At 39.6% G+C, this 25,541-nt stretch overlaps 1 protein-coding gene across 4 annotated transcripts in view; it reads right to left on the bottom strand.

The window, feature by feature from the left end:
* The window catches only part of si:dkeyp-72e1.9, a 91,241-nt gene that overhangs the window by 4,037 nt on the left and 61,663 nt on the right, over positions 1-25,541 (bottom strand). For all 4 annotated transcript variants that reach the window (XM_005164110.6, XM_073944756.1, XM_686752.7 and 1 more), the window contains exons 12-21: positions 25,280-25,368; positions 13,991-14,087; positions 10,835-10,962; positions 9,000-9,092; positions 8,238-8,303; positions 7,834-8,022; positions 6,514-6,630; positions 5,454-5,503; positions 5,246-5,376; positions 3,758-3,815 (exon numbers count right to left, since the gene is read on the bottom strand). In XM_005164110.6, coding sequence (XP_005164167.1) covers positions 3,758-3,815; positions 5,246-5,376; positions 5,454-5,503; positions 6,514-6,630; positions 7,834-8,022; positions 8,238-8,303; positions 9,000-9,092; positions 10,835-10,962; positions 13,991-14,087; positions 25,280-25,368 — 1,018 coding nt within the window. The remainder of the gene's footprint in view (positions 1-3,757; positions 3,816-5,245; positions 5,377-5,453; positions 5,504-6,513; positions 6,631-7,833; positions 8,023-8,237; positions 8,304-8,999; positions 9,093-10,834; positions 10,963-13,990; positions 14,088-25,279; positions 25,369-25,541) is intronic.

Below are 25,541 nucleotides of genomic sequence, written 5' to 3'. Positions count from 1 at the left end.
TGTCTAATAGTTACATATGAATAATTTGTAAAGAAAAAGAAAATGAAGTATTTAAAATGTTTATTATTACAATAAAACTGATGTGATTTTAATATTACATGCAGCGTATTAAATGGGACCTATCATGCAAAAATAACACAGTTTAAACACAGTTGTGCGGCAGTAGTGTAAACGTAGTGAGCCTTTAATAGTAAAAATGTATTAATTCTATTTTTTAATAATCACACGATAAAAACAGTCTGTAGAAACACTTTGATTGACATTCTTCCTTTCTACATGTCATCAGAGGTGACATTGTCACCCATCAGTCACAATCTCTCCCTCATTAGCGTAAACAGCGTTAAGTAAAAAGCAGCCATTCGCCGTTAGATGTTTAACTATATACCTGCTAAAGTATGGAAGTATATCAGCGACTAAATGCTGATTTATACTTTCGCCTAAAACCACGTCGCAGACCTCCACTGACTGCGTGCCCACCTCACGAGACGGATGAGGCTCCGTTGTTTGTATGTATATGTATATACACACACACACACACACACACACATGTACAGGATATAAAATGATAGTCTTTAAAATGACAGGGGGCAGTCAAAAAAAAATTCATTGTAAAGTCGGATGGATAAACAGAGGAGCAGGAAGTTTCCGGAACTACATCATCTCATTAACATCATTCAAGAATTTTTAAGTATTTTCATAATTTATTTTAATGATTGTAAAGATATTTATAACCATTCAAGATTTTTTTTTAAATCAAACTTTGATGCATCACATGCTTTTGTTCATATCTCAAACAGTTCTACCTATTAAAGTTAAATTTCAATGACAACAGGACATGGGTTGCTCATCAATTATATTTTTTTATTATGGAAAGAATAAAAGCCAAAAAAAGTACACTTACAAAAAAATACTGACTTTTTTAAATAGATTTAATCCACTCCACAATTCACACATCACTATCTGGCTAGTTTGTGTCCTCTGCTTATATGCCAAGGCAATAATGGTCCAACACTATTACCAATAAAGCCTAGAAAAACAGGAGATCAGTATATTGTAAACCGATTGGCTCAAATATTCCTTTCCAGTTATCAATGAAATAATTAGTTTCTTATAGATTTGTAACTATTAAATTGTTTTAAATCAAAAGGAATGGGGAAAACAGTCTGTAATTGTGTATTAAACCACCCAGGTCTCCACTTTTTCCACGGCCTCTCTATTTGGCCTCAACAAACTTATCCCTCAAGTTTTTCTAAACTTTTTAACAAAAACTTTCCTCCTTTCCCACTGCTATTTCTAGCCAAGAATTATTTGTCATCTGGTTCTGCCTATGATCATGCATGGACGGATCATAAAGATGTCTGTACAGGTGTACCTGTTTCAGACAAAATCTCTTCAAAGTGATTCATATTTAACTCAAATGAAACGCGGCACCACATAACCTGTTCACTTTTAGGATATACAAATGTAGTGCAGTCTCCGTAGACTGCATTTTTCTGAGACACTTTTCTTTACTTTTTCTGTTTTTCACATAAATAAAGTTAATCCTGTTTTAAAATCTGCCACCATGCTGACACACAGGCTTTTTTAGCTCCGCCCTTTTTAAAAAAGAGCACAATGTCATTTGAATTTAAAGCGACAGTCACCAAAATTGCACAATTGCAAATCGATCCCTGTTATGTTGATGTTTTGTTTAGTTCTATGCTTTCATTTGTCACGCCTATTCATTTGAGCTGTCTCTCGTTAATTACCATAGTTATTGTCTCCACCCCAAATATATATATAGCCAGATATGTTGCGAATGAGTGTTCTCCCTGTCTGTGTTTTGTTTATGTTTTATTTTGAGTTCCATAACCCCGTAAGACTGCATTTGGATCTTTACATTTGATTCACTCTTTGCACTACACGTCAGACAAAACACGACCTGTGGAATTTCAGTTTCAAATATTTCCCCAGTGCTGTTTAACGAGATACATGATTCAGCTTAAAGTGCAATTTAAATGCTTAACTAGGGTAATTAGTTTAACTAGGCAATCTTGATCATGCTACCAGAAAACATGATAGAAATGTGGAGTATAACATAAACAGTCTTTTAATTTAATCACCCATGAACCTCTACAGGAATAACAGGAGTAGAAACCTGACAGAGACACAAGGAAAGTAAAAGATATAAATCCAAGGGATAATCAGGTAAAAGAAGAGGCGAAAAGGTTAATCAAATAACTTAATTAACGTGGGGGAGAAACTGGGTCAAGGAGCACATGAGGAGAGAAAACAACAACGATCTAAACAGTTGTTTGTTTTTAAGGGGCTAAAGATGATGAAAAGTCTTCAATTAAATTGTTCCATCATCATTCAATGTAACATATATACAATCATGTAAAAATAAGACAACATTCGTATTCAGTATTAAATTACAAATAATACAATTTATTATGGAAAGACTAATCTTACTAAATTTGATTATATTTAAAATATTTGAAACTTCCTGTTGACAGATAATATAGCTAGTGGTAATATAATTACTATTATCAGATGGATAATATAGTTAGCTGAGTATTTATATTATAAATATTACAATATAAAAATTAAACCTTTAAACTATTTTATTTGAGCAATTACTACTTACAGAAAATCGGGCCCAATCACACACTTTTACACTTGATTTGAATCAGATATTACTTCCAAAATTATATATGTATATGTATTCTCAATTTTTTTAAACATAAATATTTATGCAGTGGCACAAAGTTAGATCTCTTTCTAGACTTTACACAAAAACAGCAACATGTGCGGCATGACGCATGACATCACTTTTTTTGCTGAGATGCTTTTGGTTCAATGCCGGCAAAGTAGAACACAGAAGCAACATGAAGCAGAAAGTGCGAGTATGTCTGTGGTCTGGAGGTATTATAAAGTTGATGACGACAACATTTCCATAGCAAACTGCGAGATATGTAAACTTGGGATTGCCTGCAATTTTTTTTATTGCATTTTTAATATTTATTGTTGCACTAAAGTCCAAAAGTGAAGATAGTGATGTTATTTATTACTTGATTTTGCACACACACTACCACTACCACACAGAAGCACTCTGTTTGTAACCAAGTTGTTAAATGTTAAAATAAGGTGAATTAAATAAAAAATAAGGAACATCCTGGATCTGTTTCTTCGTTCTTCTTAATTATTTTTATTTTATTTTAGAAAAAACTCAAAATCAAATGACTCGGAGGCAAAAAAAAAAAAAAAAAAAAACCCTGATCTGGACATCCCTGATATAAAGATAAAACAGAAACCAGTTATAATTTACTATATAATTTAATATATAGAAAGGATGACAATTAATGAATGTCAAACTTGTAGAAAAGAACAATCTCTTCATTAGCAGAATCAATGTGACTTTACATGAATAAAGACCTGAAAGAAAATCTCACAGTGAAAACATTCTTAGAAGTTATGTGATCTTTGGTTTCAATTCAAAAACTATTTTTCACATCTGCAATAATTATTCTCCTTTCTCAGTGATGGATGATTAATGCCATTTAAAACACTAAAGTCTAAAAAAATTATCCACGTTACGCCTGCTTTGGTGTCCTTGTCAGACTGGATAAGTGAGAGCCTCTGCAAGGCCAGCAGTTCTGGTGAAGGGTTTTGTGACAGAGAAATGAACATTTGGCCTGAGCTAAACTCAGCTGACAGCAGCAGTGCAAGGGGGGAAATGCTGATAGCTTCATAACACAACAACAAAAAAGCCACTCACTCTGAATCACAGTCCTCTTCGGCCTTCACAACAGATCCCTCTACGTACTGCGGTAATGCTGTAAAATAACCAACCATGAGTTCATTAAAACAAGAAGTCTACAAAATTTCCCAAATGATATAATTCACACTCCAAACAGAGTTCTTTAACCTTAAACATTATTGTTTTAAAATGCACAACATTTGCTACAATAATGCCTGGTATCCACACTTATCTGAAGTTTTAAACTAAAAAAGCCCTGCAAACCCCGTTTTAGTTTAAAAACAGAAGAAAAAAAACCTTAAAAACACAGTGTATTCCAAAAAGCAAATATCAGTGTTTCTCAACCACGTTCCTGGAAGACCACCAGCTCTGCACATATTCCTTGTCTCATTAATCAAACCTCACCTGATTTTGATCATTAGCGCATTAGCAGAGACTGAAAGACCTGTAATAGATGTAACAGACAAAGGTGACATCCAAAACATGCAGTGTTGGTGCATGGTTGAGAAACACTGGCATATATCACCCTTTAAAGAGCACTTTGAAGTAAAAACAATCATGGCTGCCACATTCAAGTGTTATTCCAAAGTAAAGTGCTTAAAATGGCCATTTTAATGGGCCTTTAAAAATGAAGCATTTCGGAAGGTACAATCAATGGGACACTTCGGACCCTTATGATCCTTTGCATGTGAAAGCTGTTTGATGTAGAACACCATGTTCCATTGGAAAGGGCTCATCCCTATGCCCTAAAGCTATCAATGCGGAAGGTGAAACCTCAGAAGGGATCAGGCCATGAGGATGAGCCCTTAGGAATTAAATGCACAACTTTTCTAAAAAGACTTGCTGTCCACATTGGCTCCCTGAAAAGTTCTTATGGATCATTGCATTTCCTTCTCTAATTCATCAAAGCCCTGATCCTGTGGACATAATGATCATTTTCTTTTCATGTTTGTGACTTCACGCAAAATTTAAAGAAACCGATTTGGCAGAAAGCGCATCCTGAAAGTTTTCTTAATTTTAAAATGCCAAAATGAGAATATAAAATACATGATAGCATTGCTAACTTGACAACCAGTAGTAAACAAACATATGCACTGTACAAAATATCCATAAATTGGCAGTTTTCCATATTTTGTGATTCATGTTTTTATTTTTTTTTTATTTTTCCCCATGTATTTATGCTTTTGAATTGCATTATTTGCATTTGTTAAACAGTAGAGTAAATTTTTTTAGCATCAAAAGATGACAGAGCAGAGATCAAGGTCCCATAATGCAATTTACAACTGTAAATAAATGGAAAACACTTGGGAATCACAAAATATGGACACTGTAAATCAACAGATATTCTACAGTGTCCATAGAAAAGGTTGTATTGCTCAGTTTAAATGGTCAGTTGCTAAAATGAAAGCGCAGTAGTGTAAAGAGCCTAAAAGACAAAAGGTTTGTACTGGAATTCAGACTGCATGTGCAAAGCTGCTTATGATCTCCGGCACATTTCTGACTTACTGTGATCCTCAGTGCAAAGCGAGCAGACTCCATCCACAAGCTCTTTGGCCTTGGCTGCGAGCTGGCAGGCCGAGTCTGGGATCGGGGACGGTGTGTCGGGGCTGTCGGTTGCTGGAGATGCTTGTGCACTCCTGTGGGATGAGCAGATGTCAGGATCAAGAACGGAAGGACAATAACACTTTCAGCATGTTTGACTCAAACAACTTACCCATTTTCAATCCCGAATAAGTAAGTGTTGGTGAGAACTTTGTGGACATTCTGTAAAAACAGAGTAAAAAAAATATATTTTTGAAGGACTTCTGATGTCTATATACACTACCTGACAAGTCTTGTCGTCAATCCCAGTTGTAAGAGCAACACATAATAACTTGACTACTAGTTGATCATTTTGAAAAGTGGCAAAAGGTCGATTTTTCTGATGAATCATCTTTTGAAATGCATCCCAATCATCACAAATACTGCAGAAGACCTACTGGAACCTTCATAGACCCAAGATTCTCACAGATATCAGTCAAGTTTGGTGAAGGAAAAACCATGGTTTGGGGTTACATTTAGTATGGAGGCGTGAAAGATATCTGCAGAGTGGATAGCAACATCAACAGCCTGAGGTATCAAGATGTTAGTGCTGCCAATTACATTACAAACCACAGGAGAGGGCAAATTTTCAGCAGGATAGCGCTCCTTCCTTTACTTAAGCCTTCACGTCTAAGTTTCTGAAAGCAAAGAAGGTCAAGGTGCTCCAGAATTAGCCAGCCCAGTCACCAGACATGAACATTATTGAGCATGTCTGGGGTAAGATGAAGAAGGAGGCATTGAAGATGAATCCAGAGAATCTTGATAAACTCTGTGAGTCCTGCAAGGACGCTTTGTCATTCCAGGTGACTTTATTAATAAGTTCAGCTCTCCAAGCTCATTGGAGTCATACACAATATTATAATATATAAAAAAAATTCCCACTGCACCATGATTTTAAATTCTATACTGTACATTATTTCTGTTAAGTGACAAGACTTTTGTCTGAGCCAAGTCAGACCTTACTGTCCTAATGGAATAATTAAAAATCAAGGCATGATCATATTTTATTTTGGTAAAATAAGTGTAATCTAGAGGCCTTTGCCTTTCATAGAAAACCACTTCTGATACCAAACGATCAACTAGAAGTCAAGTTATTATCTGTTGTTCTTAAAACTTGGATAGGCGACAAGACTTTCGTCAGGTAGTGTACAGCTGATAGTTTGTTTAAGTTTTGAAATGTGCTTTATGTTTACCTGGGCAAAGCCAAGGAGCTTCTTGTTGGATATCTCCAAGTGTTTTCGAGTGAGTTCAGACTTTCTGAATTGGCTGTCAATGGCGGTCAGCCTTCTGTTCAGATCCATCACATCCTCCTGAAAAGAAATTGGCAGTTAGAATAACTTGAACTAAAACTATTCAAATTATTTTGGTTAATTCAAATATAAAAAACAACCGAGTAAAAAAAAAGACAAACAAGCCTTAAAATCACCATACAACATGTTACAGTTTATTAATTTTCAGTAAATGTCTTTTTCTTTTTTTTTCTTTTCACATTTTAAACACTCATTTGACAGGACAGTATAATTCGCTGCTTAAATCATGACATGGAAATCAAGTTATGTCCATCTTTTAATCATGTCACACTTTACAGTCTTATAACAATTATAATATAAATATCTGAAAATAAGCAGTTTCTGTAATTTGTGATTCATGTTTTTAGATTTTTTTTATTTTTCCTTATTTATTTATGTTTTTGAATTGCATTATGGGAGCTTGATCTTTCCAACAACTTCCACCAGCTTTTAAGTGACTTTTATTAACATTTTTAATAATTTAAAGAAATGTATTATCTGGTTTGGTGATGAATATTACAGCACAAAAACATTGTAATAAACTGCCAGTACATTTTCTGTTATTTTACAGACTTATTTCTCCATATATTTTTACACATGATATTATTTCAAACTACTAACTTAACTTAATGTATTACTTTCTGACCATCTATTATTAGGCATTAAAATAAACATTACGATCATGATTTTCAAAAGTATTACAGAGCACTGTAGGCGTTCAATAATACCATTTGTTGAGCCTCCCCCAGATAGACAGATAGAGGGATCATAAACAAATATCTTAAAATATTTATGAATAATCAGTAGAGATAATATAGAGCTATCTAAAAATCAGCCTACAGTGACACTGTAACACTTCTAGCACGTAGATGAATTTTTATGTAACCTTTATTGAATATTTAACAAAAAAGCAGCAATTAAGGCAAGAATATCTAACAATCTTTATTTATTTATTTAATTATATATATATATATTTATTTATTTATTTATTTTCCCAGAATTTCTTTTTCTTTTCTTTTCTTTTCTTTTCTCTTTCCTTAACCTCATATGCAGTATATGATGTTAAATTCTGTTGTAAAAATAATGTATACACATGTAAAAGTTTGTATCAGAATTTGTGGCATTGTAAAACATTTGAATAAAAACAATGTACAAAAAATAATAATATGAATAATAATAATGTGAATATTTTTTCAGCAAACAGAGGAATGTGCTAAAATGTACCTTAGTGGCCTCCAAGCCTCTCTTGTTCTTGCCGGCGAGCTGGTTTTTCAGATCTTTGATTTCGGCCTCCAGGAGCTGAATGACCTCCTCATAGTCCTGCTCTGCACTGTTGGTCTGTCTCTGCACAGCTTCTGCCACCTGCAGTTTACTCTTCAGACACTTATTCTCCTCCAGCGTTGCTGTGGCCTTCTGTTTCACACATACACACACAAACAAGGCAACCAAACATCTTAAATGATCACATATGTTCAAACGCTGGGATTACATATATTTGGCATACTCAAATATGACAAGGCAAAAAAAGTCATCCATTTATTAAAACAGATTGCATGCCTCTTAATAGTTGAACTGCATATATTGAAACATTTAAGATTAGTCAAGTTGAACTTTTTTTTAGGCTTCACCTCTGCTGTCTTCTGCAGTTCATCCTCCAGAGTCTTCTTACTGTCCTCTGTGTCTTTCAGCATCACCTGAGAAAAATGCGATAAATCTTGACGTTAGTTTGCTTGCAAAATTGTTTAAAAACTCAAAAAAATGGCAGTTTAAGATCTGGGATATACAGAATACAAAATATCTATACTTTAAATATGTTTTATGATTTATTCATCAAAACGTCTCCAATCATAGGCCTTTCTCTTTCTTATCATGTCCATTTGCTACCATTTTAATGAAAAATCATCTTAAAGGGTCATGAACTGCCTATTTTTTTCCATTACTGGGTCTGTTGCATAAAACATGAGTCATTGGCAGTTCATTCCACTGTGACAATGCCTAATATTCAGCGACTAAGCCAAAGGTAAATGGATAAATGAATGAATGAACTTGTAATCTATTACAATTTTACATCAATATCATAATTAAGATGTTATAGATTGTTGTCTGTCTTGTTTAAACCCCTTTAGAACAGGTTTAGAAGCACTTTTAAATAACTAGTGCTCATTCAAAACATTTTTTTTGTATTTCAACATATTTTGTGATTTGAAAGGAAAGGATGTTTTCAGTAGAATAATTAGTCAAAAGATGAAGGCAATTCTAATATCTCAGATCATAAATCTTTAAACGAATGTTAATTTTGCATCCTGCAGTCAGCTATCAGAGCTTTATACTTGTGTAATTATTAAAGGAACAGCTTTAGTCCAGCTACATCTGTTTGTCTGAGCTCTCACCTTGAGTTGTTTCATCTGCACCTGGAGATGTTTGACTTCATTCTGAAACTCCTCCAGCTCTTCACTGCTGTAGCTGCACTCTGATTCATATGTCTGAAAAGGAAAAGAGTGAAGCAATACTGGTGAAACACTCTTTCGAAAGCATAAATATCTGTAAAAAGGATTTAAAAGTGCCTCATTATAATATTTAAATGTTCTTTATTTAATTAAAAAAGACCAATTTCTAAGCCCATCCTTTCCAAGAGTCTGCTCTGCTCTGATTGGTCACATCATGGCTCAGTCTGTTATGATCAACATTGACATATCTGAGATGTCAGCAAAGCTAAATCTGTGTGCAGTAAAGATTGTGTTGATTTTCACTTAATCAATTTAGCCTGTAACAAAATCAGCTTCAACCTCAATATGAGCTCAACATTAGCAGGACAAATCTATTGGTAAACCTGCAAAAAGTCTGCAGTTTATTATAAGATATTCTGACTGAACTAGCTATTTATATGCACAAGCATGCCACAAGCCCTTCTTCATAAGCCCCTTTCACACATATAGACTTTTCCAGATCATTTTGCTGTAACGAGATGTGAACAGCACCTTGTTAAAAAATAACGAAAACTTTGTTCTGCAAGTTTTTCTGGAATGGCACATTGTGACATTGTAACCAGTTAATTCACACAATTCTGCTGTGTGTGAACGCAAAAGGAAAATGTCTTCATTTAATTTAGTTTAAAATGATGTCAGAATTTACTTTTTATGGATGTGTGAATGGTGCTTTTACAGTAAAATTAGAGTAGATTAGATTTAACTTTATAGTCATTACACACGCACAAGTACAAGGCAACCAAATGCAGTTTAGGTCTAACCAGGAATGCAACAGCAGCAAGTGCAGCATATAGGTATAAGTTATGAAGTGCAATTGGGTTTTATTCACAGATGGAAGTACTATGAACATTATATGCAGAGATTTACAATAGATGAACATATGCAAAGGTTGCTATTAATAACCAGATGTATGCATATAGATATGAACATAATTACAAATGTATAAATGCAGTAGATATGTACAATTCAAGATGAAGTAGTGCAACAAAGTGCAAGGAATATGTACAATTTTAAATGTGCAAATATTAAATAGTGCAGTGTTTATGTGGAGTATAAATTATGAGGAGAGTGTGGGGGTGTATGAGGGGGCAAAAGAGTCAGTGGGGGGCAGAGTTTTAATAATATAAAAATATTAAAAATATTAATAATATAAAAATATAATAAAATAAATTATAATAAAATTATTATGATAAAATTATTATTTAAATTATAATAAAAAAGGGAGACAGTAATATTACTGTGTGAAAGAGTTTCATAGATATGTATGCACAAGTAACAGATTTTAGTGTATGCAAGCTTTTTAGCATTTAGTAATATAAACAGTAGAATCAACTCTTTTTTAAAAGACAATAACTTCACTTATCCCTATGCATATGATCTTTAACACTTTGCAGACCTTTTACATTGACAAACAACTTCATTATGCACTGATTGAAAGGTAATGTTTATAGATAAATCACATTATGGGGCACTTTAAGACCAGAGGCAGTTGAGTGGTTACATATTAGTATGAGACAAATCCAAACTCTGACAATTGAAGTGTTTAAGAGCTTAAAGGACAGCTTTGATAACTTTCCTGAGCAGCAGAAAAGCTCCTTTAAGAACGCTGGGTAAATCTTCAGACGCGCTCAACTCCAGGAAAAAGTGAAGTCTCAATAATGTGAGGAGGTGCTGTGAGGATAGTTTTAGTCTGTGTCACAGTCAAGCACAGCAATGCGAAATTGTACAGTTGTACTTACTGGGGAATGAAAGGCAGAGGTGTCCATCAAACTAGCTGCTTCCTGGTAGGAGAACATAAACGGTCCCTGTCCCAAGCCCACCTCCTCCAGCTTCTCCTGATAGACACTGCGTGTGGCCTCCACAAAGTCTAAACACAGAAACAAAGGCAAAATCAGCCATAGTAAAGAATAGTATTAGAACAAACTGCATAGAAGAAAACATCAAAATCCTCACATTATCAGTCAAAAATTTGGAATTTCGATTAATTGGAAACACTAAGAGTTTTAAAAATGTTTTAATAAACACACTAAGGTTTAAAATACAGTAAAACATTAAAATGGTAACAATTCATTTGATTTTATTATAATCTAGACTGAGCAATGAAGTTTGCACTGCGCACTCGTGTTTTTAAACTTTTTTTGGTGCATTAATCTTGTCAATATTAATCAGAAAGTCATGATTCACACTCATTAAATAGATAATACTTTGTATTTTTTGTATTTCTGTATATCTCAAAACACAGACATTTCAGCACAATGAGGCAGGGCTGGAGTGGGACTCCTTTTCAGTCCTGGAGTTTCAAGCCTTAGACCGGCCCACATCTGTTCACGGCGGACTATATTAAAATAAATTAATTTCCATTTCAGTTTCTAATGATACTATCTCGTCTTTTTCAATGAAACAGCTGCTTTAGAACTTCAAATGTTTTTCATAAATTTGAGAACATTAAAGGGTGGCTAAATCTTCAACACTATTCCTTAAAACATCACAATGTCCTTTCCTGTAATATCTGAATGTATATTATGTTGAAAATTCTTTAAAGATATCCTGACCTTTGTAAAGGTGGTCAGACAGAAAAATAAAAATAAAATATATAAACCTATATAAGTATCTCAAACAGTATTATATGTCTTAACACTAAAATTTACAAATACTCAGGTGAGGTCGGAACTCAGGTCAGCGGCGTCGTAACGCAACATGCTGACCACTGGACCACAAAGGCGCTGCTATGCTGGTGCGTTTGGAAAAAAAACAAACTCCTTTTTTTTTAAATTTCTGATAAAGTTATGTCAGATTTATTGATGTAGTAAATCATCAGATCTTCATTGAGCAGAAAGATAGTTACGTCATCATTAACCTGCAGGCTGCATTTTGCTCACGGGGATGGGAGAGAATAAATAAAAAGAGCGGAGCTGCAGCAAAATAATGAATAAAAAGAGTGAGACCATGGTCAAATAAATAAATGAAAAAAGTGTGACTGCTGAGAGTGCAGGCAGCTATAGGACACCGGTGATGATCATTTGATGCTTAAGAAACATATACAGTTGAAGTAAGAATTATTAGCCCACCTGTTTTTATAATTCTGACATAAAATTTATATCTTATAAACAAATTTTAAAACAGTAATATTATATAACAGTTAATATTTCTGTTGAAACAATGATGAACTATTAAAACATTGGTGGTAAGAAAGAAACGAAAGAAATAAAGAAAGAAAAAAAGAAAGAAAGAAAGAAAGAAAGAAAGAAAGCACTTGTGTACACTATTTGTGTGATAAGACTACAAAATTCTGAAGTCGTATTTGATTTAAACAGCCATCTATATCACTTATTTGAGCAGCAGATGAGTGATATCAAGGGATTGATATTAGATTTTCTTGCGCTTTTTAATGAGGTACCTTCGCGGACGACAGTTTTAAAACATCACATTGTTGTCGGTGATGCCGTCCCGATTAAGCAACACAAGAGACGTAATGAAGAATTAAGTCATGTACTTGTTGGGGAATGAGCATGCTAAACCCAGTAGCAGTCCTTGCAGCAGTATATAAGAAACGAATTAACGGTTAAGATTGTCTGTCCTTGTTTATTTCCATCCATTTTCTTCAGTCATAATATAATTTTCTAAATGTTACATTTTCTCTCCCTATACACCTTATTGAAACACATGAAATTGATCCAAAGTCTCATTTAACATTTATAATGCTAGAATTCTTTATAACGTATTATGAATAATTAAACATATAAAAAAGTAAATATAAAAAATAAATAATATAAAAAATATAATTGTTACACATTTAAACAAATGCTGTTAACTTAATTTTAGATTAATCAATCATACCTATAAAAAATACTTTTTCTCAAAAATATTATGCAACATAAACTGCTTTTAACAATAATAATATATATATATATTTTTTTTAATTCTAACCATTAAAAACAAACTGTAGTGTAGATTTTTAAAAAGTATGATTTCAGGTTAACTTTTGCTTGCTAAACAAAAAAAAAAAAAAGTGAAATATATTCTCTTCTGTCACTCAGCTAAATCCATCCAGCATATTCCTGATAACAGGAGAAAGAGCGTCTAGAGGGAATATTTATGTTCAGGTGTTCTTGCTCTAAGTGTTTGCACAGCTGAAGTACAAGGAAACCAGCAGAGCTCTTGCTTTAGCACAAGCACTTTGATCAGGGTTTGCGGGCGACGGCATCTTCCTGCGGCGAAGCATAAACTCCCTGTCATGAGCAGCCTGGAAATATACTTAGCTGTCTAAGTTTGTACTGAACCCAAATATTATTTCCCTTCCCTCGCAATCTGCCTCCGACACTCATTCTAAGTGTTTCAAAATATAAACTCCAGGATTGTGATTCCCTCTTTATAAGAGGCATTTCTGCTCATGTCAAAACATGATTATTTCCTGTGGTTATTTCAGAGGTTGGAAACCTTAGGCACGCAAGCTGGACCGGTAATCACTCAGTGCGAGAGAGATTTTGGTTATTTCCGTAATGTTGAATTTGCGTGCTGCACTACCTATTTTTTTAAGGTTTTTGCTTAACTGCGGTAATCCTTTTTCAGTCATGCAACCTTTTATTAAGCTGTATGGAAACCTAACGCTCCAACTGAACTGAATCTGTTGAGTGTGTTTGACACTGGTGATTTTAAAAAGGAACTGATATATAACTATTATAAATCCCGAAATATTTTTCACCCTGTTTCATATTCGCATCTAATTTTGACATATGTGAATTCCTCATGTGGCATTTAAGTCCACATCAAAACAATACTAAATTTCTATTTTTTTAGCCTGAACATTTTGTTAACAATTAAAAACATATATAATTTTTTTTTCCAGGATAATATATTGCAGTTGTGGGATAAGAGTGTTATGGATGTATCTGTACCTCCATATGAGACTGTTCCCTGTGGGTCTGTGGTGAGACTCTCTCTGAGCTGCCTTCTCTTCTCATCTGTCACATCCAGACCCAGGTATGATAAAGCCTGTAAAAAAAAAAACATCAAAATTATAATACCCATTTAACCAAATTTACATTTATGATCCTGGATTAGAGATTTTTCTTATATCCCAAAATCATAAAGATCCTGTTCCATGAAGATATTAAAAGATATAAAATTTCTATTAGTTTATGCATTGCTATCAATTTAGACAACTTATTAATGTCAATTTTTAAAACAGTTGTATTTCAAGCTGAATATTGCCCTTTCATTCATTTATTCATTTTCCTTCGGCTTGGTCCCTTATTTATCAGGGGTTTGCCACGGTGGAATGAACCAGCAATCATTCCAGCATATGTTTTACACAGTGGATGCCCTTTCATTTGCAACCCAGTACTGGGAAACACCCATACACACTCATTCACACACACACACACACACACACACTCATACACTACAGCCAATTTACTTAATCCAATTCACCAATAGCACACATCTTAGGAGATAACGGGGAAACCGGAGCACCCAGAGGAAACCCACATGAACATAGAGAGAACATGCAAATTCCACACAGAAATGACAACTGACCCAGCCAGGACTTGAACCAGCAAACTTCTTGCGGCGAGCTGATACCACTGAGCCACCTTCCATGAAGATATTTTGTAAATTTACGACTGTTAATGTATCAAAACCTAATTTTCAATACTTGAATTCAATTCAATCTCTCCATATTTGGATTTTTCTGAACCCTCAGGTTCAAAATTTTCAAATAATTGTATTTCTATGAAATATTGTCATATGCTAACAAAAGCAAAGCGTATAAATTCAGCTCTCATATGATGTAAATTGATATCTTTAAAAATAAAATTACTGCAGATTTAGTTTGAACCTGGAATTAAGATGCACTTTTGTTGATCTAAAAGTGTAAAAAAAAAAAAAAAAAGTCTGAAAGGTTTTGAGCTTGACAAATTGGTTTGACCATTTTCAGAGCTGGTCAACATTCAACTGACTGAATTTTATTATGAAGGGCCAAAAACTAAACTTGATTGAGGGTGATGGGCCAGAGGTAAAGATACCCAACTGTAAAGTTGTCAATGTTATTTCGTAATTTATTATAATTCATTATATAATTTAATACTACAATTTCATTCATTCCTTTATTTTCCATCTTAGTCCCATTATTAATCTGGGGTCGCCACAGCAGAATGAACCGCCAACTAATCCAGCATATGTTTTTACGTAGCGGGTGCCCCTCCAAATGCAACATATCTCTGGGAAACATCCATACACACTCATACACTACCTACGGACTACCTTAACCTACCCATGTCTTTGGACTGTGGGGGGCACCGGAGCACCCGGAGGAAACCCACACAAATGCGCGGAGAACTCCATACAGAATCGTCAACTGACCCAGCCGAGGCTTGAACCAGCGACCTTTTTGCTGCGAGGCGACAGCACTACCTACTGTGCCACTACGTCACCCAGTACTATAATTTATAATATTTAAAATATTTTATATTAATATTTATAGATTTTTGTAGACTTTATAATGAATTAATGTCTAACAATAAAAAAAACATGAACAATCCCATGCATAACACTAAAAATATGCCTTGATTCACTTGCTGATGTCTTCTGTGATGTGCACTATCCATCAAGTGACTGTATTTATTTATGTTTTTAATCTGATTTATTCACAACAACTCTTTTTTTGTAGCTCAACAGTTAAAAAAAAGTTATGTAAAATCAAAATTGACAATCTCTGTTAAATGCATTCCCCCCAAAATTCCCCAACATTCTCCCTCTCTTCTTAGATGAGGTTGAGGGCCAAATCAAAGGTTACCGTGGGCTAGCTTTGGTCTGCGGGCCCTATTAGGCATCTCTGGTCTAAACAGTTCTATGCTCAGATGCATTCAAACAACCACAAAAGTAAGAAAAAGTAAAGTCTCTTGCAGGAAATTCTGGAAAATTCCATATTATACAGTAAGGAAACTTTTACTAAGGTTTTTACATTTTTTAAAATCACTGCCATTTTCTACAGTGCATAATGTTTAGTGTGGTTCTGCAGCTTTCAAAGCAGATATTAAAGCAAATCATTTGTGTGACGTTATAGATCAAAAGATGAGCAAAAATCCGTACATATGACCACTACAGGCCCTCCACTCCATGAAATCAGAAAAATGATGGAAACAAAGCTTTAAGATTGATTCTGGTGATATCTGTGAGTGAATTCTGGAGTGGTGTGATTCAGTTTTCGATCTACTTGCATTTAAATGTATTAAACTGTTGACATACATTTCTTTCTTCTTATTAAAAAACTATTTCGAATTGCAGGGAGAAAAATACTTTTCATAACAGGAGATATATCAACATCTAATTTCTAGAAACGCTGATATTTGTTAAACAGATACAGAATATATTGGTTACTCTTTATTTTAAGATATCATTGTCACGATGTTGCTATTCATTTAACTACTGAGGAATATATTCATTAATTACATGTACTTAGTGTATAGTTAAAATTAAAATGCAGGTTATGTTTAAGTTATTGTAATTACTACAGAAAGTACATGGAAAGTTTGCAACAGACAGTTGACTGATTATTTCCTTGAATCTCTGAGCCTGAAAAGTCACATTACATCTTTATACACAAGAGGGCAGTGTGGTGATAGGGGTAAATGGTGTCCAATAAATCCAGGCTTACGTTCGATAAGAGTTCAAAAGGCTGTAATATGGCTAATCAGATTAAAAGTGAACATACGATCTAATACAGGCAGAGAAATAAGATATATAGCCAAAAAATTATACTCCAGTATCAAGAAAACTGTCTGTCTACAAATAAAACATATATACTTGCAGATGTATAGGAACTAAGTCACACAGCAAATTTGCACAGTGTCAAATACCTGTTCGTGCAACACTTAATGTAGTGCGCACTGTGTCTTTAGTCCACATTTAAGTGCTCTCGTCCATTGAGACCTAATCCTATTAATGGGCCGGTAGATTAGGGTCAGCCCTGGGATCAGCGGGATTAAACTAAATCTCTGCTAAACAACTGCACCATAACAAAGAGCAGGGACAAAGATCTGTGAGGAAAGTGACACTGAGATATTAAAGGTTATCTTTATAAGCGTTCTCTCGGGTGCTTTGCTGTTGAGATATTGGCTTTTTGAAGTCAGATTCACCTGAATTGCTGGGTCTGACAAGTATTAGGTACTGCCCTCATTTTTGCATTTAAGCAATTAAATTGTACTTTTAAATGTTGAAAATTATAAAAATATCAAATCCATTGGTATGTTCTAATTTTTTCACACTTACACTCATGGTAAATTGTAAATGTGAATTTGATTTAATTTAGTCACCAAAGTGATGTTATCTAGCTTTATGTTGTTCCCAACCAGAGCTGGGGCCAATTAGGAGGCATCAACAACTGAATTGATAAATTGTGATTAATTTCAACTCTTAAAAGCCCAAAACAAAAATGAAAATATATTAAACATATTTTTAATTCTATATTATAATCTAATAAAATAGATACTAATAATTTTTTTTTTTTTGTTATTCCTCCCTCTCAGTCACTATTGGTTTTAACAGTAGAACCTACAGCTAAACCTACAATATTGTGGGTATTTAACATATAAATACTCAAAAAAAAAAAAAAGTTTAAAGACAGCAGTGTTGACATTAATACAGCAGGAATTTCAGAATTGTTTTGCTGTTGAATCTGAGTGCTGTTAAATAGGGCTGATAGTTACACATTTTACACAAATTTCCATTCACAAGCTTGCAATTTGATTAAATTTAGATTTCAAATCAGAGTGTTTAGAAAATGACAACTAATGCTGTAAACTAAACCTTAGTATACTACTTTAGAATAAAAGTAAAAGTTTAAGTAAACAATAAATAATAATAATATTTCTACTAATTTTTTGAAGCATTCATTCAAACACATCAAATATTGAAGGCAAAAATGCACTGAATGTTTAATACAGGGAATATTTTTGTCCAAAAGTTAAAGTTTAAAGTGTTCAAAGCCAACCATCGAGTCTGTGTACATTGAATGTCTAAAATAAATATAATGTTGCTTATTGTTTCAAACTGTTTTATTCATTTCCTTCTACTGTTCAAGCACTGATTGAGGGATTATATTACTTAGAAAAATGGAGCATCCCTTGGTTGAGATTCATTCTTTCGTGCAACAGCTCAAAATCTTTTGTATAAATTTGTATAAAATAAATCACACTAATCATAATAAAATAGACATATTTTGAAAGCTGATGGGCGACAAGGTGGCTCAGTGGTTAGCACTGTCGCCTCACGGCAAGATGGTCGCTGGTTCAAGTCCCGGCTGGGTCAGTTTGCATTTCTGTGTGGAGTTTGCATGTTCTCCCCATGTTCACATGGGTTTCCTCCGGGTGATCCGGTTTCTCCCACAGTCAAATGACATCCGTTATAAGTGAATTGAATTAAATAAATTGTCTGTTTTGTATGAGTGTATGTAAGTGCATATGGATGTTTCCCGGTAATGTGTTGCAGCTGGAAGGGCATTGGCTGTGTAAGACATATGCTGGATAAGTTGGCGGTTCATTCCATTGTGGCAACCCCCGAAGAATAAAGAGACTAAGCTGAAGGAAAATGAATGAATAAATGAAAGCTGATGCTTGGTTTCATTTCCAAAGTATGCAAAAATTGTCTAATTTATTAGATGGGAAGCATGTTAGAAAACGTTCGAGGTTACTAAAGTAACCCTTCGTTCCCCGAGGAGGGGAACGGAAGCACTATAAGTGGATTTGATTGTAAAATCCACGCATTGGGAGGTTCGGTTCAGAAGCTACTCGTCTGAAGAGTATTGAACGGGCCAATTAAGAATGAATTGGCAGCGCAAGCCTGCGCAGGTGAGCGGCATAAGCAATCAACTGAGTATATAAGCTCACCTGGCGCAGCAGACGCTATCCTTTTTAAGCTGAAGAGACTTTCAACAGCTAAGGGACAGTCATTATGGCGACGGAGTATAGTGCTTCCGTTCCCCTCCTCGGGGAACGAAGGGTTACTTTAGTAACCTCGAACGTTCCCCTTCGGGGGGAACTTCAGCACTATAAGTGGATTTGATTGTAAAATCCACGCATTGGGAGCCCATTGAAAGCGCCATAATGACTGCACCTTACCAACACCCCCGATGAGGAGATAGTCAAGCAAGCGTGACGCACCCACATCATGGGGGGCGCGGTCCTCCAACGTGTCCCTGGCCCTAATTTATCCTACTTCAACAGAAGTTTTACGGATTTATATATATATATATATATTTTTTGGGGTGTCGTGAGCATCTAGATAATTCTAGGAAATACGACAGTACGTTGGGAAGCGTGCAATCCCGATAGGGAGGACGCTGCGGAGGCCATCCGTTACCCAAGGGGGGATAGATGGCAGAATTTACATATGGACTAGCCCTAAAAAGGGGGAGTACGCATAGCAAAAGAGTGGTTAGCGGGGAGGGAAGACACGGGTCCGCCCAGGGGGGGGGGGACTTAACCGTGGCTGAATAAGCATATGGGATCGCCTAGTGGGGACCACGCATAGCAGACACCTTTACCCAAAACGCGGGCTGACCAGCGGGCAGACCTACAACGTAGTGGGCCAGCAAGTGACTCCTCCGCTGAGTCAGTGCTGGGGGCCACGGAGGAATCTGCAGGGCTCACCTGACGGGGAACTTTACTGACAGATAAAAAGGCGCACGTATCTCCGTGTTAGGGAAAATGGCGCAGCAAGCGTGTTTCAACACCCTACCGAGTTGTTTCCTCAATCACCAAAGGTTACCTAATACCCTTGAGGAAACCGGCTCCACTCGCAGATTGTAAAACCTTGCAAATGTGTTGGGTGTCACCCAGCCCGCAGCTCTACAGATGTCTGTTAGAGGGGCGCCGCGTGCGCGCGCTCGAGAGGATGCGAAGCTCCGAGTGGAGTGCGCACGCGCTCTCGGGGGACGCGGCTCATCTCGGCTCTGATAGTGAAAGAAAGGCATCCACAATCTAGTGGGAACTTATTTCGGTACGGCACTTCCCTGCTGCCGACCGCTATAACAGACGAAGAGCTGCTCAGATGATCTAAACTCTGAGTGCGGTCCGGATAATACGCAAAACGCGAACTGGACAATAAATAAGGGCTGGGTCTGCCTCCTCCGAGGGCAGCGCTTGCAGGCTCACTACCTCGTATTAAAACGGAGTGGTAGGAACCTTGGGCACATATCGCGGGCGGGGTCTCATACGTGAGAGAAGCCAGCCCAATTACAGGCACGAGTCACTGACCGAAAAATGCCTCCGGGTCCCCGACCCTCTAATCGATATCAACGCGACCAGCAGAGCTGTCTTCAGGGACAGAAATATACTGAGTCGAGGATCGAAGGGATCTGACGCGGCTTGTGTAGCGAGGGCGAGATCCTAAGAGGGCATGAAGGGGGGCGGGGTGGATTAATTCGCTTAACGCCCCTGAGGAACCGGATGATGAGGTTATGCGTTCCCACGGTGCTGCCAGCCACCGCGTTATGAGAGCGGAGATGGCAGCCACGTAACCTTGAGTGTGGAGGGCGACAGCCTGCTCTCCAACTTCTCTCGGCGTAAAGAAAGCACAACGCTGATCTGGCAAATCACGGGGGTCTTCTCAGCGAGAGACACACCATTCAGTGAATAGACTTCACGTCAGGGCATAGGCGCGCTCGGGGAGGGGGCTCTAGCCCGAGTGACGGTATTAGCCACCGCAATCGGAGGTTACCTAAGTCTTCCTCGCGTCTAAAAATCTCTTCAAAGATCGGCGAGGGTGCCAGGTGGTGCCCTGTCCCTGAGAGAGTAGGTGCTCTCTCGAAGGGACTGCCAGGGGAGGGCTATCGCGAGGGAGAGCTCTGACACCCAGGTCCGGTTGAGCCAGAGGGGCGCAACCAGCAACCTGTTCCTCGTCCTCCCTGACCATGCACAGTAACTGCGCGAGCAGGCTCACTGGGGGAAACGCGTATTGCGCGTGCCCCGAGGCCAGCTGTAAGCCAGTGCATCCGTGCCGAGAGCACTCGGTCAGGGAAAGAACAACTGGCAATGAGCGATCTCGGGGGAAGCAACAGATCGATCTGGGCTTCCCCGAATCGCGCCCATATCAGCTGAACAGACTCGGGGTGGAGTCTCCATGCTCCAGGACGCAAGGCTGCCGTGAGAGCGCATCGGCTGCACGGTTGAGCTTGCCTGAATATGAATGGCGTGCAGCGATTTCAGCCGCGGATGACTCCAGAGGAGCAGACGGCGGGCGAGCTGAGACATGCGGCGAGAGCGCATACCCCCTATACGGCTGATATACGCCACCGCCGCCGTACTGTCCGTCCTGACCAGCACGTGTTGCCGCTCCAACACCGGAAAAAAACGGTGGAGAGCGGGGAACACTGCCAACAGCTCCAGGCGATATGCCAATGCAACTGGGTACCTTTCCACAGGTCCGCAGCCGCATGCCCGCAACGCACAGCCCCCCAGCCCGTGTTGGAAGCGTCTGCTGAAACGACAACAAGACTGGACGCCTGTTCTAGAGACACCCAGGCCTGTAGGAACGAGGGGTCGCTCCAAGGGCTGAGGGCGCGGCGACACAGCGCAGTAACAGAGACTCGGTGTGCGCGCGCGTGCCATGCGCGTCTGGGGACTCGATCGTGAAGCCAGTGCTGAAGTGGTCTCATATAGAATAATCCGAGCGGCATGAAGCGGCTGCGGATGCCATATGCCCCAGGAGCCTCTGAAATTGTTTCAGTGGGACCACTATTTTACTGTCGAGCTCTCTCAGACAGTACAGCATCAGCTGAGCGCGCTCTCCGGAGAGGCGCGCTGCCATGGTGACCGAGTCCAGCTCCAGCCCGAGAGAAGAGATCCTCTGCACGGGGGCGAGTTTGCTCTTTTCTCGGTTGACCTGAAACCCCCACAGGTGGAAGTGCCAGAGCACTTTGTCTCTGTGCATAATCAACTCTGTGCATAATCAAAAGAGAGGGCAATTCAGCCAGTCGTAAAGAAATTGAGTATGCAGATGCCCGCGAGCCGAAGGGGCGCTGAGGCACCCTCCGCGGGCTTGGTGAGGACCCGCGGAGACAGAGAGAGCCCGAAGGGGAGGGCTTTGTATTGCCAAGCTCGACCTTCAAACGCAAACCGCAGAAACTGTCGGTGGCGAGGAAGAGTGGAGACATGGAAATACGCGTCCATCAGGTCTAATGCTGCAGACCAACCCAGAGGACGAACGCACCGGAGGATGCGCTTCTGCGTGAGCATTCTGAACGGCAGCTTGTGCAGGCAGCGGTTCAAAACGCGCAGATCTAGGATTGGCCGTGACCCACCGCTCTTTTTGGGCACGATGAAGCGTGGGCTGTAAAACCCGCTCTCCATCTCGGCTGGAGGGAGCGGCTCGATTGCATCCTTCGCCAGGAGGACAGCAATCTCCTCTCGCAAGACAGGGGCGGACAGGGGGCTGACCCTGGTGAATACACACCCGTGACTTGGGGGGCCGTTTCGCGAACTGAATCGCATAGCCGAGTCTGATTGTGCGTATGAGCCACCGCGAAGAGCTGGCCCGCGCTAACCAGGCAGGCAGAGCTCTCGCTAATGGACTCATCGCTACAATCGCTGACGTACCAGCAGTGGGGCAGTGCGGAGTGGGTGTGCTGATCCGGGAAGCTCGCGGGTCCCACGGAAAAGCTGGAGGTGGGATATTTGCTCTCACTCCAAACCCGAGCTCCGGAGGGGAGGCTCGAGGGGTGGGAGAAAGGAGACCGTCCTCCCAGCGCTCGTGAGCCACTGGCGAAACGCACCGAATCTGCAAGCTAGAAAGCATAGCGTCCCAGACTGGCAGATTTCGGGCTGTCACATCTGGGGAAGTGAAAAGTGCCCTTTCATAATGTTTTCATGGCAGTAAAAAGTGCCGTTGGAAATGGGGCCCCGCCCTCCAGCGGGGAAAGAGCAAGTTCCCTCTTCTCCAGATGGCCTGTCCCAGGGGCGCTTCGCGGTCCGTTGCCGGACTTAGCGGCGTTCTGGGCAGGGGGGCTGCCTGCTTCCGAGGTGCCCGACGCGCTCGCTTCGCCTTAGGCGTGTGCGGGGGCGGAGCAGCTCTCGTAGGCGGACGCCTTCGGCGAGGAGCAGGTATGAATGGCACGGCGGGCGGAGCGGGCTACGGACCGCCGATAAGACATCACCCACCAACTGCTCTCTCACCGCCTTGAATTCCTGGGTGAATTCACAGACAGTGTCGCCGAACCTGGCTGGGGATATGGGGAAGTCAAGAAAGCGGACTTTGTCGACTTTGCGCATATCAGCCAGGGGTGGCGCTCCTGGACCACTAATGTGGACATCGTCCTCCCCAACGCACACGCAGCGGACTCAGTAGTCCGAAGAGCTAAGTCGGCGGCGGTGCGAAGCTCGTAAGCCTGGGTTGGACCCACCCTCGTGCAGCTCGGCCAGCGCCTGCGCTTGGTAGCGCTGGTAGGTGGCTATCGCATGCAAGGCGGAAGCAGCCTGGCCCGCAGCTATGTAAGCTCTAGCTCCGAGGGAGGTAGATAACTTACAGGCTTTGGATGGGAGACGAGGCGGACCCCGCCAAGAAGAGGCGCCGCGCGGATTTACCGCCATCGCGCACTCAACCTGAGGAATCGCCACATACCCCCTGGCTGTTTCACCGTCAAGAGTGGTTAGGGTGGAGGAACACGCAGCACGAGCAGAAAAAAGTGCTTTACAAGACCGCGTGAGCCTACTGTGCACCTCCGGGAAGAAGGGAACGCCCCTCTAGTCGGTCCGGCCGCGGAGCTGGGGGATAAACCATCTCCAACCCACGGCCGAAGCAGCCCGGGAAAGCACGGCTAACATGTCCGTTTCAGGATCCGTAGTGACAGCGCTCACCAGCCCGAAGGGGGCGAGCGGGTCTGGATCATCATCGGACAATGAAAGCCCACCCTCCGATGCCGCGGTGGACATCTGGTCTCCGGTGTCATCGGGCGTAAGGGCTACCATCTGTTAGACGGATCGCTTCCTCCGCCCGAAGCTTGGATGGAGCGCTTAGAGGAGCGGGAGGTCCGCGGGCCCGTGGGCGACGGATTATCTCTCGCTGAAACCCTCAGATCTGCCCGAGTGCCCGCTGCAGAGCAGGGGACAACTGGGGTGGTTCGCCTTTTTGCAAAGGCTAACCGCGATCTTGCGCAACAGTCATGGCATCGCAATGACGACATGAACTGCCCGCGAGCAGCGCATTAACATGCTGGACCCCCAGACATGTAACACAGTGCCCGCGCCCATCATCCGAGGACAGGAAACCACCGCATCCAGAAACGCACAGTCGGAGCGCCGTCCTGATAAGGACGTGCTGCACGACTGTGTTGCTCTTTCTGTGAAGTTTGCAACTTTATACGCACCGCTCTGGAGGACCGGACCCAAAGAACGCCAGGCAAGGGAGAAACCCAGCTCGACCGTCTGCCACTGCGTGTACACACTCTGGACCGGGAGAATGCTCTCGTTCGCTCAGAATCGCTGGTCACAGCAGGAGGAACCCTCATCGACTCGATCAGAAAGTCTCTGAAGCGAAAAGGATAGCGTCTGCTGCGCCAGGTGAGCTTATATACTCAGTTGATTGCTTATGCCGCTCACCTGCGCAGGCTTGCGCTGCCAATTCATTCTTAATTGGCCCGTTCAATACTCTTCAGACGAGTAGCTTCTGAACCGAACCTCCCAATGCGTGGATTTTACAATCAAATCCACTTATAGTGCTGAAGTTCCCCCCGAAGGGGAACGTTGTTCATTCAACAGACACCATGGTACAGACTAAAAGATAAATTTTTAAGAGTTAATAAACAATAATAATACTTTTAAAAATAATTTTTAAATGATACTTGTTTAAGTTACATAGCTAGATAATATTGTCAAAATAGTGAGAAAGTTTAGAGATATCTTAGAACTTCAGATTGACAGAAAAATATAACATTTACATTATCTCCCTAACATCACTTCCTTTATTTGAAAAAAATATATATATAAACACATTGAGTTTTTAAATAACAAAACATTTTTTTTGTGGTTGTTGTGGATCCGCTAAAATTATTAACCCAGTCACTAATCCTGCAGAAAATAAAAATGATGTCCTGGATTATTAACCAAACATAAACTTTTAGCAGTCACCATTCACAACCTCTCAAAGCAGCAGTCCTCACGCACATGTGAAATGTTTGTGTACATCAGCCTTACCAGATCCAGCTTCTCTGATTTGAGCCGTATGTGGGGGTCCAGCGAGATCTTGGGTTTGGAAACAGTGGCTGGTCTCTGTGCGGTGGAGGCTGAGGGGGAAAGTGGGACAGTAAATCACCTACTTTAACAGTCATCCTCACTTTACTGCATTTAGCTGCAAGAGCTAGTTAGCTATCCTAAAAAAACATGATTTCTTTCCTATCTGACAGCTGAAATGAATGCGTATTATATTAATGCAATAAAGATTATGAATAGTGTGTGG

This window comes from Danio rerio, chromosome 3 (assembly GCF_049306965.1).
Source record: "Danio rerio strain Tuebingen ecotype United States chromosome 3, GRCz12tu, whole genome shotgun sequence".
NCBI classification, from domain to species: Eukaryota; Metazoa; Chordata; class Actinopteri; order Cypriniformes; family Danionidae; genus Danio; species Danio rerio.
Note: the sequence above shows the minus strand (reverse complement) of the source record. Positions and strands in the feature narration are given on the sequence as shown.